Here is a 16949-nt window from a genome sequence, read left to right on the forward strand (position 1 = left end):
AGTACGTAGCGAAGTCGATCAGTCTCAGTCCGTTATCGGCCCTTTCGCAATGGAGACTGAATTTTCCGACAGTGGCGCCAGAGATCCGCTTCAAGCTAGACACTCACCCACCGGGGTGAACTGCAATACTTGACGACGGAGTCCCTCTCCTCCCACCCCCAAATCCAACACGGAATTTGCGCTCCTTTACATGGCACCTCAAAGTTTCTTTCGCAAATGAAAACAAAATATTAAATGCAGCACATAAAATTGTCTCAAAACATTTATTCGATTTTAATAAAAATGTACCTTCGTATATACAAGCATGGTAAAAAAATTAAGTTTTGTTATAAACATCTACATAGTCTACTAAAAACGCTTTAGCTAAGTATGCATGGACTTATATTATATATATTTTTTTACTCTTCACACATACATACATACACTAATTTTTTAGAATAATCCAAAAATAATTTTATTTTATGTGTTGCGTGTGTATTATTAGGAAGAAATAGAAAGCAAGCGATAATCATTAAATATTAAATAATAGTTAAACTAAAACATAATATTTGGTACAATTGCACTTTTCAAATTATTCGATTCGATCGGCACTTGGTTTCGAACTAGAAAGAGAAAATTGGCTTATGGGCAAAAAAAAAGCGCAATGATCGTTTTATAATTTTCTTGTATGTACAATATAACTTGTATATGTTTTACTAATTGCCTACATTGTTTTTTGAGACACAATTGAAATTAGATTTCATACTTATAATTAAAATTAAAATTAGTTTACTATTAACTAAATTATGTACTTATGTACAAGCGTACAAGTATGAATCTTCCAACCCACTGGCTATTATCCCCACTAACTACCCCCCAATATTTCCTTTAAATTAATTTTCACAAGAATTTTATAGCTAAATTATATTGCATCTGTTCCTCAAATGCCGCCAGCTCGCCAAGTAGCAAAACATTTACATACATATTTACCAGTGATTGAGGTGCGCCCAATAATAATAGATATCAAAGGACTTCTCTAAGGAGTGGTGGCTTCGTTTGTTCGCAATTTTATGAGCATTTAATTGCACTCATATTTAAATTAACAGCGCACAGAAAGGTGCTAAGCAGTAAAGAGTTGAATGTAGAATGGCAAAAAGAGGTCGAGAGTAGCAGCACCTCAATCCTGTTTAACAGCCGCTTCAGTCTTGGCCTTCACCGCAGCAGCCTCCTTATTGTAATTCTTAATGTAGAAGGAGCTAAACATGTAGGTGAATAGGCCGGCATTGAAGGTGAGCAGGGCAGCAATCGGTTTTGGGAAATTACAATTTGGCTGGAATTGAATTTGGAGAGTGTGCACGAAAATGATGAGGAATTGGATCTGTGAGAAGAAAAATTCGTGTTGCACTTGAAATTTGCATTTAAATTCTTTAAATAGCTTGCAATCACTTACAATTTGCAGAATGGTAATGTACTTCTTCCACCACAAATACTTTTGTACTTTGGGGCCCATGGCAGAGAGCAGGTAATAGGCGTACATGATGATGTGAATGAAGGAGTTAATGAAGCCGAGCAGCGTGCCGTGACCACCTAGAAAGGGTAATTAGAAAATGGTTAAACGACGCCAATAGATATGATATTTGATATAAATTATCAAAAATTGTTTATTCGACAAACGAACTAACCGGCGAAATATTTAACTCCGATGAAGGCGCAAACAGGCATCAGGGTGTGGTGGTATCTGCAAGTTAAAAAAAATATATATTAATATCTGCGCTGTTTTGTTTATAACACTGTGGAATAGCAATTTTAGAACGCTTCATCAAACTATGCCCAAACGGTAGAATATTTACACCCTATAGCAACCATTTTGAGAAAAAAAAATACACTTCAAATAAAAGACCACAAAGATCTAAGTGTATTAAATTTGTTTCAAAAAAATGTGTGATTTATTAAAAAAATAATTACAGCAAAGTGAACAGAGGGTAAACTGAAGGCGATCCCATCCAATTGAGTACAGCAACTTCTTCGTGGCGCTGGCGGTGTGAGGTATGGCAATGTCGGGCAGCAGGCAGATAGGCAGTCAGCATCCTCTACGTATTACAGTCTTGATGGTGCCAGAGTTTTCTTAACTGCAGCCAAAGCATAACCTATTTCCATTTTCGCTAGCAGTGATTCCTATTTCGAATGTGTATGCGATAAGTACACAGTGACCTTTCAGTAAACCACTTGTCATTCTATACAACAATCTTCGCTTGGTTTACATATCACCTTCAAAGTTGTCCAGGTGGCTAAACTGTTTCATTTGTTTATGTAACCTTATCCTTCTAATTCTGGAAACCCTTAAGTTCTTTTTGTAACTCAGCAGAAAATCTGTATTTGCTGCTTGTGTATACAAATTAACATTTGTGGCCTTGTTGAAGGCTATTTAAGGACCATTTCGACACTAGTTCGGGGTCTTTTTGGTACTAGTTTAGGAGTATTCCGGTCTGCTTCAGGATCCTTTCGTAACCGTTTCGAGCCTAGTTCCCGACTATTTAATAGCCTAGTTCTCGACCATTTGGGGGCTAGTTCAGGACCATTTCGGGAACATTTAGGTACTATGTTTACTTGTCGTTTAAGTTAGACACTAGTTCGGCACCATTTTGCGAATAATGCAAGATCATTTTGAGGCTAGTTTATAAGCATTTCATTTTGGCACTCGTTAGAAATTATTTTGCGCTAATCAGCGACCATTTCGGGATCGTTTCAAGATTTTTTCGAGATCACTTCAGGAAAAATTCATGACTTTTTCGACCCCTCTGAGAACTGTTCAGGACTATTTCAGATGTTGTGTATTGGGCTCAACAAAATTAAATGAAATTAATTTTTATTCTTGGCTAGTATCTCCACTGCCCTCCGTGTTTCTCAGATAATTTTTGAACAAAATATGTAATGTATTAATTACCTTTATCGCTGCTTGACTATCAACAACCAATCTATTTGCAGTAGGCTCCAGCTCTTATTTCGTTGGCATTTTCTAAATCGTTTTCTTTGAACCATCAGTTAATATACTGAATGTCGTGATTCTCTAACATAAGCTCTATTGACAGCAAGTTCAGTATCTTTTCTGCAGCAGCCGTTGAAGTTGTCCTTAGTGCCCCCGTTCTCTATATAACGCTGTCACACATTTTATACATATCTTCCAAAGGCTTAAGATAATTATGTAGATTTCCACGGTGCCGTCCACTAAAACAAAGCCTCTTCAAGTTATATCGATCTCGCGTCCAGCATTTTGTTGCATACGTACGGCGTTAGTCCTTCCTTAGTCTAGAGCTTTTTCTATATTTAGCCAAAGTGAATTTAGTGAAGTCTCTGTGAATGGTACACTTAATTCACAATAGGCAATGGGTTTTAAAATGCTCTACGTAAAAATTGCTGGCTAAGTTTTATATATATGGGCTTTTGAAGAGAAGAATTATGTTTAGCGGCAATTTTTGACATTCAGTCCGCTTGAGTCCCGAGCTTTTCAGTACAAAAGCCACCCCAGATAATAGAAAACTCGGAAAATCCGGAAAAGAAGCTAACAATAAGAACTACGCAAACTGGAATTATTGTGGTTAGTTAAAATTTTCTCCTATTTAAAAAAAGTTATTTATTTAAAAAATCCTGAATTGTTGTGTAATTTTTTTTTTTTTGAAAGCTTCACCTCCGATAATCCAGAACTCGGATAATCGAAAGCAAATTATGATAAGCTAGTGCAAAATCCACTTAGGGTTTAACTATCACGTATGGTTACTACCGTTTGGGCATAGTTTTTTTCAGGTCCTCAACAGAAATCTTAAAATTATGCCACTTTGAAATCAACGAAACTTACAAATGCAGGAAAGAGATTTGACGCTGCTTTTTCCGCAAGACAAAGAACACTGTGTCCAGCAGCTCAGTGAGCTTGGCAATGTAATATAGCCATACTGCCCGCGCCATCTATCGGTAGAAGTAAAATTACAAATGCAGACTTACATGGATACATAAATTTTAATTCTAATTACCCAGCTGGAATTTAGCTTTTTCAGTTAACAATAACATTGATTTTATTCTTTTTTTTAATAACTAACCAGATCAACTAGTTTGAAGCTCTTATTCCGGACCTACGGATCGCCTTTTTACATTTTTCTGTGACTTTTACGTTCATGGACCGAGAACGTTCCGGTTTTGGTAAGCAAACGGGAACAAACAATTTAAAGTTACGAATGAGAAAGGCGTCCGCGAGCAAGGAAAATCGTTTTTGTGAGAAATACCGTTTAAACTTCTAGATCGTTTAACGTTAAGGTGAAAAATTTTTCATTTTCTGTGCAAGGAAAGTTCGCGTGTCAAGTCTTTCGTTGTCTTAGGTCGGTTTTCTGAAGTAGATTTTAAAATTTATCTGCCCTTTAAATATTTAATTTTGTTCTGAAAAACAATTTTTTTTGAAGAGCGGATAAATTTTAAACCTGCTTGAGAAAATGGCATAAATTTGCATAAATATCTTAAATTTGTTATTTATTTTTTTTGTTATTAATATTAAAATTCAAACATTTCAAACTAATGCAGCGCTATGGACAAATTTCGTTCTCGCTTCCATTCTTCGCGAAAGAAAAAAAGAAAAGATTTGTCCTCATTTCATTCTCTACCAGAACGCTCCTGAAACATTATTTTCCAAATTATTCTCCGAGAGAAAGATTCTTAGACTTTTGTCCCGCTTTGTTTCTTTCCAAAACGTTCCGGAGAGTTTTACTCCAGTTTTGTTCTCTTCAAAATGACCCCGAAAAGTTTCCAAGGGTTTTGTTCTCACTTTTTTTTAGTAAAAAATACTCCCTAGTTTTGTTTGTATAGTCTTCCTATATTTGGCCAATAGTTTCGCACTTGCTCAATTTGGTGGATCCCACTATTCATTTATTTATTTGTAAAAATGACTGCCTCACGGTGGTATTATGTAGTATGTAATCGAATCATTAATAATTATTAATTATGATTATAATCAACCGCCTAGTTATTTTCACACCGCTTTCCCTTAAATGTTGTAATATCTTCGCTGGTTCGTCGAAATGGAAAGGTAATACAACTAAACAAACAAATACATTTGAGCTACAATTTTGTTAATATTTACTAGTCACAATTATAAGGTATTTTACCACTCCAAATATTTAAGTTCATATTTTTTGCGTTATTATAATCTAATTATTTAATTTATTTAGCTATTTTTGAAGAAAAATCTTTTTAGCTATTTTGTTTGGCTATAAAACAAATTTTTTAGTTATTTTTTTCGAAGAATTTAACTATAAGCTTAAAAATTTTCTGGCAACACTGATAGCGGCGTTTTTCACTTTTTAGCGTTTTCGTTTGACGCTCTCTTTTCTCGATTTGGTTTTCCCCACCAAGCCATCGAATCCGCTTTTTATATTATATATCGCAATTAATGATATTTGTTGTTTTTTTTCATAAATCAATTAGCATTAGTTGCTTTAAATATGTGGCAAAATTCATTTTGGGGGAATTTCATTGAAAATAGGCGAATTTTTTCAGAAGTTTCGGGGAATTAGCCCTAAGATAGTTGGCATCCTCGGTATGCGTACTACAGGCCATTTCGAATATAGCGTTCTACATATGTAGTATATATAGAAATAAAAAAGTTCTGACAAATATTGAAACATTTTCTAGCGCGAAGTGCATACATGCATCGGATCCCAAATAATGAAATTGCCTATTCAAGTGAACCGGGGTTTATATTCAACTCAAGAACTTCTGATTGTAATGTCAATGCTATTTGTTGATCTAGAACTGAAGAGCTGCCTGTTTCATACCTTGAAAGATTTTACATATTTCCAGCTGGGGACAAAAAAAAATTAAATTTTGCCTACCCGCATAGAAATGGGATCTGTCGCGTAGTTCACAGGTTGGCAACGGAAATTGTAGTGGCCACCCCAGCCACCCTTGTAACCCTGGCAAAGAAAAAATATTTAAATATTTTTATATACTTGAATCAATGATAATTTAAATCCGATTAAAATACACCGCTCATCACCCGCAAATGCATGCACTTATACATACCTCATAGAAGAGCACCCAACTGAATATCACCTGCACCGCATTGTACACCAACAGCGTATTCTTCAGCTCGAATGGTTTACGATCGCGCATGTAACGCGGACCCGCATACAAGCAAAAGTATAAATAGCCAGCCAATATCATAACTAGTGGCCCGGGTGCGTTCGAGAGGAACCAACTCTTTGTGCGCATATCCTCATGCTCCACCAGAAAGTTAACCATCCGATCGACAATTGTATTTGTCTCATTCATTCTAATGGCCGACATTTTGAAAATTCCAATATTCTGTGAACTGTTTATCGTTGGGGCACTTCCAGGATGTTTTGTGTAGAACGGAAATATCTGCAAGCAAAAACATAGAAATGCTGTTAGATGCAAGTATTAATTAGCGTAAATGTGTGCTATTTGGACGTGGAAAAAGTGCCTAGAACATTTTTGTGTAGATAAGTTACTTACTTAAGTAAATATTTGATTGGGAAATATTTGTCTAGAGTTCGGGCACTTAAGAATTGATAAAGACAAATACAGTTAATTATACAAGTAAATAAGCAAGTTAATTACTGTTATTTAAAATTTGTTCTCTTTGGCTTTAGCAAAGCTATTGCGAAAATTTTGAAGTGAAGTAACTACAAAATGCGAATATATTTAGTGAAATTGATTGCTGCAAGGTGAATTAATAATTAATGAAAATAAGAAAACTATCTGGACAAGTGCGAATTTAGAATTCATAAATTCGGTTTAAATCTAAAAAAAAAAATCTCAATAAGCATGGATAATTAGTATGTATTACGCCATTAGTAGGGTTTTCTCCAAAACCGGTTTTCGAGTTATTCTAAACATTGCAGTTTAAAAAAAACACGGTTCCGGATTTGGAATTTAAGAAAAACCGGGTAAACAGGTTTTATTTTACATAGTTTTCATACAGTTAAAATGCGGATATTGGTATGAGGTCATAACCAAAAATTACAATAAAACTATTAACAGCAAAGATAGCTTTTACTTAGAAAGAACAAATCAAAACAAGTTCAAAGTTTTTTTAGATCAAAAGTAAGACAAAAAAAAATCAGTAAAGATTCTCGTTAGGCCTTATTTTAATTTATTTTTTAATATTTATTGCATTTTTTCTGACTTCTTTCGAATTTGAGAAATGCTCTTGCCGCCGTGGGTACTGCCACTCAAATAGCGGTCACCACTCGACAGACACTGGAAAACCTCCGAATGTAATTCTGCCAGAAAAAAAGCTTCCTCATAGGTGGATTAAAAGTGTACGTAGATTTTTCCTTTTGTGTCACAACATCAAGAAGCAAAATACGAATCGAAGCTAGACCAAACACGTAGAAAATGTTTAAGCACCAAACATTCATTTATTTGAATCAAATATGATATACTGATATAATTTCAAAACCATTTTTGGGGCTCTTTTAAACGAGAAAAATCCTTGAGAACTTCGAAAAACTCACAACTTTTATTGAGAGGTCAAGATTTATACGAAAAAAGAAAAAAGAAGAAGAATTGCAAGGCAATTTCGAAAATTATTATTTTTTTACCGAACCTAAAGGTCGCTAATTCACATTTCAAGGTAACACTTATGGACATTCGGCAACAAAACCAGTATTTTAATAAAAAGCAAATAATAGCAAAAGTTTAATGATTTTTGGAGAGCTTTGATTTATAGGGAGATCTGATAGACAAGTACTAGAACATTGTACATGAAGGCAGTGAGCTTTTGGAACAAAAGACAAACACATCGATAAATCATACTTTAAGATCCGACAACAAATGGCGAAGATATGACGAAAAATGTAAAAAGGCCAACCATACGTCCGACAAAAAAATTTAAATTGTGTTGCAAACATTTTTTAGACTTAGGGATATACGGCGAACTACGGTAGAATTAATTTACTATGACGTTTATGATTCCCCGTGGATTGCTGCTCACAGAAAAAATCTCTAGAAATTATGTTAAATGACACTTGCTCCAACAATTCAAAGTGGTGACATAAACACATATGTAAAACTTGTCCGTCCTAATTAAATTAATTGCTACCAACTGGTTTATATCTAATAACAAGTGGCAAAAAGAAAGAGAGAAATGCTGAGGATATGTGACCTTAGAATTGTTTGCACGCGGGAGTATCTTGCCATCTGTCTTCATGCTGGCTACTGACTCATTCGTGGAAAGTACTAGGATATCTAGTGCATTTCTAAATACTAAACTTGGTATTTTACTCACTGGATTTCTGAACCGTTACTTGCCAATTCATTGATTATTTTATTACTATTCGTTATTACTATGTCTAGGAACCCCACAAAGAGCGGTGTTGACGTAACTCAGCGGTGCTATCGATGCGCGATGCAAACAATTATTGACTTCACTGCCTTGGACCCAAATGCTTTCAATGCCGCTTGACTGTCAACGTGCGGGCATCCTCTCCTATCCAGAGATGTGGCGAGAGAACGCCGCACAGTGGTCCAAATGCGGAATTTACTATTCAAAAGGGTCTACAGCCTACAATTTTTTACGTATTTGCAATACCTTTTTTTAATGGAAAGATTATTAAATTCTTAAGAGCTTAAGGAACTAAAAAGAGGCTCAAGAATCTATTTTTTTTAACTTATTTTTTTTTTACTTTTTTTTAAGTTGAAAAAACACATTTTACTGCATACAAATGTTTTGCTTAACTCAAAGGATTTACGGCCTTATTCATAAAAAATAAAGTAGATTTAAAAAAGATTTATAAACAGAAAAATGTATGAAAACTTCATTTTATAAAGCTCTTTAAACCTGCTTAATTTTTTATGAACAAGGCCATTAGTCTTTAATGTGTTATATTTTTTTTTTAAATATATCATATTCAAGACATGAGAAAGCAAAAAAGTCGTTTTCCTACATACATCATACATATATTTTTTAAAGCATTTTTTAAAAACTAAAAAACGGGCTTAATATTTCTACATATATTTAAGAGGGTCATAATTTGCCTTAAGCTAACTTAGCTACAAACAGTTTAACTTTTTGAAGTTGATTTACATAGTGAAGACCAGGGATTAAATTAGGGATTTAAAATTACACCATCATAATCCTTGTTTAATTCTATATATAAAAAATAAACATATTTCAAATAAAGGTGTTTTTTCAAGAATTATATTTAAAATATTTTTTTATGGCGAGTTGTTTTACTTTGTGAGAGTCAACAATTGTTGGTAATTTGTTTGCGAAAACTTATGATGATATATATTTATAAAGGTGTTAAAAATCTTTATACGCAAAACTTTAAATTATATTGGGGACTCCGATAGCATACCAATCCAATAAAAAATATTTGTTCGGGAAGATTTTTCTTCAGAAATGTCAATCAGCTTCTCAAGGATTATCAATAAGGATAAAAACAAACGGATAATGGGTGTGGCAGTGCTATTTCCTGCCTTAGGAAAAAAAGTTACGCTCACATCCCGCCAATTTCTCGTGATATACCCACTTTCCACGCAGCTCACCTAGATGGAAATTAACCAGTGATGTGACACCTTCACAACCCTATGCATCTAAACAGAAATAATGTCTTACGGCAGAGCAAGCAATTGCAGAGTTAAATTTTATTATGTTTTTTTAATGTTTCCGCTTTTACTTTCCCAATTACTTTAAGCACATAACAAGTAACAAGTAACTTTTTATCAAACAAAAATCAGGAAGCTTCCCAATTAGCTCTACAATGACACTGACTTTACAATAAGCCTCCTTATCGTTTCGTCCACCAGCTTTCGCGCCAAATTCTACCACACATTTATCGTAACACAAATTTAAGATTTTATACGTTAGCTCATTACATTAAATGTGCGGTGCAAAATGTAAGTATACTAAATCTAGAAAAACGCTCCAATGTACACATTAATTTATTAGTATTTATTTCGCAGAATTGTGAATTAAAGCAAGAACTTTTAGAGTTGCTTAATCCGCTCTTCTTCCACGGCACGTCAAGACTGATCGTCGCCACTAAAACAGCCGCACAATATTAGGTAAACTGGTATATTTCCAATACTTTTTAACACCAAAATTTATGGTTACCTCTAGAATAATACATAAAAACAAAAAAAAAAAAAACAAATATCCATTGAACATCAAAAGCCGGCTCACACCGACCGCGCGGTGTCAATCGTCGCATATGCAAATACGCACCGCCAACAAGTCAACTAGTCGCAGATTCAAATTAAACAGACAAACATCATTTCCCAGCCAGCAAATAAACGAAAATTTTGCCAACAGTGCAATTTAGTCGTATCCGAAAACGCATACAAAAAACTCCTACAGTTATCACAAATTTTCGTATCCGGAAAACGTTCGAAAAAGAAAGCATGCATGCGTAGTCGGCACTGGATGGGCGTGCAGAGGAGCTGGCCGTTAATTGTTAGCTCCCACAAGGTGCCGGGTTCGAATTCCGTCAGGCGCTTCCTAATTTTATTTTATTTCTTTTGGATCATGAAAAAATAATCGGTGAAGTGCAGAAGGAAAGCATATTGAACGCTACATTCTATCAGACAAGTTTCAGATAAAACAGCCGAAAACGTATCTTTTTCACCACCATTTCCGGTACTTTTCTGTACATACGATTCTGCCGCAAACTTTAGTGAGAAAACGGATCATTAAAGTATCCGGAAATGGAATCGGTAAACGGACCTAAATCCGCTATTCATCGACTCTTTTTCCGCTTTCGGATCGGTTTACGGATTTTTTGCTGGCTGGGTTACTACACATTTATGAATATGAAGAACATAGGCGACTTAAGAGGTCGAAGAATAAAAATAAAAATCACAAATACAAACACACATATGTTAAAGAAACGGTCATACTTCTCGATATGTCGAAATAAATAGTAAACGGGGACAATGTCACATAAACGCGAGCAAAAGATGAAGCAGATATAAAATGAAAATTTAAAAATCAAGCCCAATATTTTATTATAAAATATCACGCACAATCGCACTTTTATTTAGCGTGAAATTAATAATTAAAAAAGCTACTTTAGCAATAATCGAATATTATTTCCACGAATAGAGTTGATGTGTTCAAAAAAAACAAAAAGAAAAAAAAAAACCTGCAAATCGAATCAAATTTAGGTTCTTTGCGCAGCCAATTCATCACTCAGCCGACATCGCGGCACACTGCACTAATAATAACAACAACTTACTAGATAATAGTTGTCAGCAGCCGCATCAGCAGTAGTGCGAATTTGCAATTTTTATGGGCCAACTAAATGAACAGAACAGCAAGTAATGACAGTGGCGCAAAGCGAAAAAACGCAATTCATCATGGCCCACGTGCAAAACGCCTGAACTGCTACAACACTTTTTTTTTTAGCCACAGTTGCAGTTGCAGTCGTCGACCGTATTCGCTGCATCGCCACTTTTTTTGGCGATTAATGCAGTCGTACCTACAAAAAGTAGATGATATTGGTTGCTGACAACAGCAACACGTCGTATATATGTCTGTAGTAAATATGTAAGTTTAAGCTAATACCATGTTCTGACCGACAACGAAAACACTTTGAAAACTAGGTTTGGAATTGCGGGCTAAAGGCTGTTACTGTTTTCGTTGACATTTCTTACATCCTTTGTGCACAGTTTTTCTACAATGTAACAAAACCAAAATACTGTTCTTTAATTTTTTCTCATTAACAACATTTATCTTTTATTCTTATATTAATTTGGCCAGCCAATTAACAATAAAACTAAAATAAATATTAAAGATCAATAATAGAAAAAAAAACTTGTGCAGACACCGATTTGAAGGAGTGGAAGGTGAGTTTTCAAGTAGTTTGCAGCGAAAACTGGTTTTCGTTTGACAGATTTTACATGAACGAAAACACAAGTTTTAGGTCGAAAACCAGTTTTAACAACGAAAACATGTTTTCGATGTCAATCAGAACGTGGTATAAAGCCGCAGCGTTAACGGTAATGGTGCGCGGCAAACGAAAAATATTGTACATAAAAACTCTGGACGTACATACTACATCTGTACATTAATAGCATGGTAGCATAGGTCTATTGTATTGATGCCAACGCTATGGTGTGATGTTGCAATCATGAGCGATGTCAGGTGGCCAAGTGTCGTTTGCTATGCACTCCTTTAACTTTTGTAAAGCGCGCGAATATGTATTGAAGAAAGATTATTCGAACAGGCTCCGCTTCTTTTTTATTGTACAGTGGAAAAGGGCATTAAATAAACTACGTTTATTTTAAAAATATTTTTATTACATACTTGCAAATACCAAAACATGAACAAAAATATTTACGTCGTGTCGTTTGGACGAAAATATTTGAATTTATAGAAATAAGAATGAATTCGCATGCCAAGAACTTGTATTCATTTGAATCGGCATACCTACAATAAAATTTTGTATGTATATTAAGTCCATTAAATACTCAATAAAACATTTAGTGATTTTTTCGATTTTTCCGCGATTTTTCTTGGGTTTTAGTGATTTTTCAAATGCAAAATTTGGCAACACTGATAATAAAGTTATCCCATTTCCTACCGTTTCTACCTCTGAGAGTTCGAATCAGAGAAGATGCAGTTGCAGCCGAGAATCGGCGCGTCGCGACGCTTCGTGGGCCGACGCACGCACTGCGCGAATGCGTACCGCCTTAGTGTTATGCACTTTTAAAGTTGTATGTTTTGACAATATTTTTTTGAAAGAGCAATAACGTCCATGGATATTACTGCGCTTTCGAAAAGGTAATACTATCGTCTATGGACGATAAGACATAGTGTCCATGGGCGTTATTTCCCCTGGCCGTATTACACGTCACCATAAAGATTGCATAATTTTTACCATTTCTGACATTATTTCACTTTTCAATTGTGTTTTAATGTCAGTTACATTAATTCCATTGACATTATTGCACGTCACCAACTGGAAATAGTGCGAGTTTAAAATCTGAGCTATTAAAAACCAGCGGCAAAGAGCTGATAGGCCACATATACATAGCAGCTTTTAAGCAGAATTTGATCTAATGAATACACGCCTGAAGATTGGAATCTCAGAGTGTTTTGTCCGAAATGGCAAAGACAAAGCTCCTTCTGCCAACACACAAAGAGTTTCACGGTTGTTGCACTTTATCTTCCTAGAATGCAGCATTAACATTGAACATAAAGTCAGTGGGTGTACATTTAAATTGAGCGAAAACATGGACGATGTCGAAAAAATATGAGAAGACTTCGGGAGCTTTCGAGAGAACTATGCTAGCAAAATGTGATCACGTGGACGATGTATACCGAAGAAGATGGAATGACGAGCTGTACAAGCATTGCAATAGCCAGGACACCCATTAGTAGACAACGATAACAGGTTACCCCACAATTACAAGGAAAGACCAGGTGCAGAAGGACATGTATATATTTGGTGTGAACAACTAGCGTATCTTCGCAAAGGAGAAAAGAAATTCGCGATGGTTTTGGTCTCGGCTCGAATTGAAAAATGGTTTTAGTGTTTAGTGTTTAGTTAATAAAAGGGAGAAGAAAAAGTCAAGAAAAACTTTCAGCCATCAGTTTCTTTCTACTATAGTCTAACACACAAGCCCAACCACGTGAATTAATAAGAGGCATAGTGAATTTAAATGAAAAATATATGATGGCGTGATTCTGTAAAACCTCGCAACTAGCATACCAAAATATCGACATTTAGACATAGAAGGTAGAGGAAATTAGGGATAAAAGAGAGAACAGCTTTGAAATTAGACAGGTTTTGCTCTCTCTCTCCTGTACAATTTGGGCAACCTCACGTACGAAATTTTGCATTATCTTGTACGCGATTTTGTACTTTAAACGACAATATGTCTGTATGGACATATGTACATACATATGTATGTGTATATTAAACGAATTGTTTACGTGTAAAGCATGCCAAATATTAAACTCATAATATTTATGCTAGACGAAAACAGCGCGTGGCATTTGAGTATTCTATTAGGGCACAAATAAAAATTCGTATGATAAATATCTATGTATCTATATATACATTAGGGCGCATCGCTCTCCATGCAATAGGAATTTTAATATTTTAAGACTTGCGAAAGAATATTAAGATTTAATTAAGCTGAGACGATTAGAAAATACCACCAAAAGGCGAGTGTTTTATAAATAAAATTGGTTTTTAAAAATATTTTCTTTCAAAAAATCACCTCAGATAATAGAATAATAAAAATTATTGTGCTCAAAAGTTAACTTAATTTTTGCAAAAATAAAAAAAATTTGAATATTTTAATGAATGAATGATTAAAATCAGTTATTCGAAACTTAATAGAATAGATTTAAAGCGTATGTGCTAATACTTATGAATTAAAAATAAATATTAAAAAATAAATGATAACGATGAAGCCAAAAAAGATAAGGCGAAAATTAAGATAAAGACGAAAATGGAGACAATGAGAAACCCGGCGAACACATTTGGTTTTGTGGTCGTCAGAAAGTATATCCTCCATTGCCATCTTAAATAACCTAACGGGAGCGTTATGTGCGTGAAGAAGTTCTTACAGCAACAATGATCCGGCTCGGTATAGAAAAGGTGGTGGCAATTTCAAAATGAGAGAATATCTTTGGTCCACAGAAATCCAATAAACATAGAGTTATTTCAGACGAAATACCATAAATGTCATACAATTGAATTTGTAGGCATTCATCAAGAATTGTCTTTATTTTGTTTAGTCACCGTACAGCAAGGACCGCAATGGTTATGGTGGTCAATTTGAGGTTGGTACCTGGTGTCTCCGAATGACATCACTTGACGATTTTTAGCAATACTCCAGCGCCACCTTGCGGCTCTTTGTTTCAATAGTATTGCCCCTACCGTTACCAATATACATCTTGTTTATGAGGCAAATCGGACCATAAATACAACATTTAGTAGTAACTCGACTCCAGAGATATTTCTCTTCACGTTACCAATACATATTTTGAATATTAGCCAGACCAGATCGTAAATACGATTTTTCATAATAACTCGACCCCAGCGCCACTTTGCGTTTTAAGTTGTGAACCTAAACTATACAGGGAATTTAGGACGAACATTTCATTTAACTCATTTCGGTCGTTTGGGAGGAGTTCACTCGAAAACACACATACCGAAGAATTATATATGTATTTATAGATAGGTAAAAGTTTCAGTATGTTTGGAAGGCGTCACGCCCTCTTTACCAATAGCCCCACTTTTCTCCAAGAGTATGGGATTGATTTCAAAACCTTCATAGCAAGTTCCAGGACTCTACCACAAATGCTTCCAGAAATATGCAGTGACTATAACCAAAAAAGCCTATTTCAAAAAAATCGGTACAGCCGTTCGCGACATCACTTCTTACAAAAAGGTGGCACTTCTCTTAATATAATTGGTATAGATAATAGGTATCGATAAATAGCCAATACCCGCTTGCTTTGCGGCGCCTTAAAACATTTAGAACTGTAAACCAATCATTCAATTCTATTCAATATAATAGCTCGGTCCTTGGTCCACTTATAAGAAAAAAGTATCCTATATGTTAATCCAGGCAGTAAGTTGCCTACGCGCCAAATTTCAAACAAAACGGAACGCATTAGAAGAAAAACTGGATCCTATAGGTTAATATAGGAAAAGGCTACCTAAGTACTAAATTTCAAGCAAATCGCACGATAAATAAAACTTTTTCGAATAGATCGGTCCCTGGTCCACGTCGCGGAAACAAGGATCCTAGGCAAAAAGCTACCTACGTACCAAATTTCAAGCAAATCGGACCAGAAATACGATATTTTCGAATAGATCGGTCCCTGGTCCACTTCGCGGAAAAAAGGATCCTATATGCTAATCTAGACAAAAAGCTTCATACGTACCAAATTTTAAGCAAATCGGACCATATTAAATTTTTTTTCGAATAGATCGGTCCGTGCTCCACCTACCGGAAAAAAGTAAATTTATTTTGACCTAAAATATGGGGGTTGCTGAAAGCTATTTATATACCAGCCGTTCGCGAGATCACCTGTTACAAAAAAGGGGCTTCTCTTTTTATAATTAGTATACACTGAGAAAAGAATTTTAGTACGTTAATCAAATATGTTTATATCAACACATTATTTGGTTATAGTTACCAAATCATGTGTTGAGAGAAATATATTTGGCTGACTTTTTTCTTAGTGTGGATTGTGGTAACTTAAAGAGTACGAAAATTAATTGAAATTTTTTGATAGGAATCGATATATATTCAATCGTAAAAGTTACCGAAATTTATCGAATCATCGAAGTTTATAGTTATTGAAATTTATCGAGTTACCCATGCTTATTGACTTATCGCAAGGTATCGAATTATTCAAATTGATCAAAGTGTTTTGAGTTGTAGAAATTTAAAGACATAGAAGCTTAGTTGTCGAAGTTTACGGATAGTTATCCAGCTATAAAAATTTATGGGATTATCGAAATTTGTCAAGTTAAAGAAATTTATCAAGTTATCGATATTTATTGAATTATCATTATTTATAGACTTAACGATATTAATGGAGTTATCGTAATGCATCGAGTTCTTTCAACTTACAGAGTTATCGGTAATTATTGATCTACTGAAATTTATCGATCGGTAGATCTATCGAATCAAAATTTATGGAATTTTAAAAAATATATCGATTAATCTAAATCTCAAGGTTATATGAGTTTATCAAGTTATCAGTGATTATCGAATTTTATCGTGTTAACGAGTTATCGAAATTTATCGGTAGCTTTCGAAAAATATGGAGCTGTCAAAATTAAAAACATATTGCTTATTTCCAAGTCCTGCTGAAGTCCTCCAAAGACCTTCAAAGGTGTGAAAAATTTTAGTCATATTTTAGTTCCAAAGCAGAAGATTTTACGATTAGTTACTTTGTACCTTATAAGTTTAGCTACGTGTTAAGTTAGAAA

The 16949-nt window shown here is 34.7% G+C and overlaps 1 protein-coding gene across 1 annotated transcript; it reads right to left on the reverse strand.

Annotated features, from left to right (window-relative positions):
• Positions 1-259: 259 nt before the first annotated feature.
• Positions 260-6384, reverse strand: LOC118738510 (elongation of very long chain fatty acids protein AAEL008004). Its single transcript, XM_036469446.1, has 6 exons — positions 6043-6384; positions 5853-5933; positions 3833-3939; positions 1662-1717; positions 1430-1566; positions 260-1357 (listed from the first exon to the last, which is right to left on the reverse strand). Exons 1-6 carry the CDS (start codon positions 6304-6306, stop codon positions 1157-1159), a joined length of 846 nt encoding a protein of 281 aa, XP_036325339.1. The 5' UTR covers positions 6307-6384; the 3' UTR covers positions 260-1156.
• Between the last annotated feature and the right edge of the window lie 10565 nt (positions 6385-16949).

The sequence above is a fragment of the Rhagoletis pomonella genome, unplaced genomic scaffold, assembly GCF_013731165.1.
Source record: "Rhagoletis pomonella isolate Grant_MI unplaced genomic scaffold, Rhpom_1.0 Rhpom_scaffold_00004, whole genome shotgun sequence".
NCBI classification, from domain to species: domain Eukaryota; kingdom Metazoa; phylum Arthropoda; class Insecta; order Diptera; family Tephritidae; genus Rhagoletis; species Rhagoletis pomonella.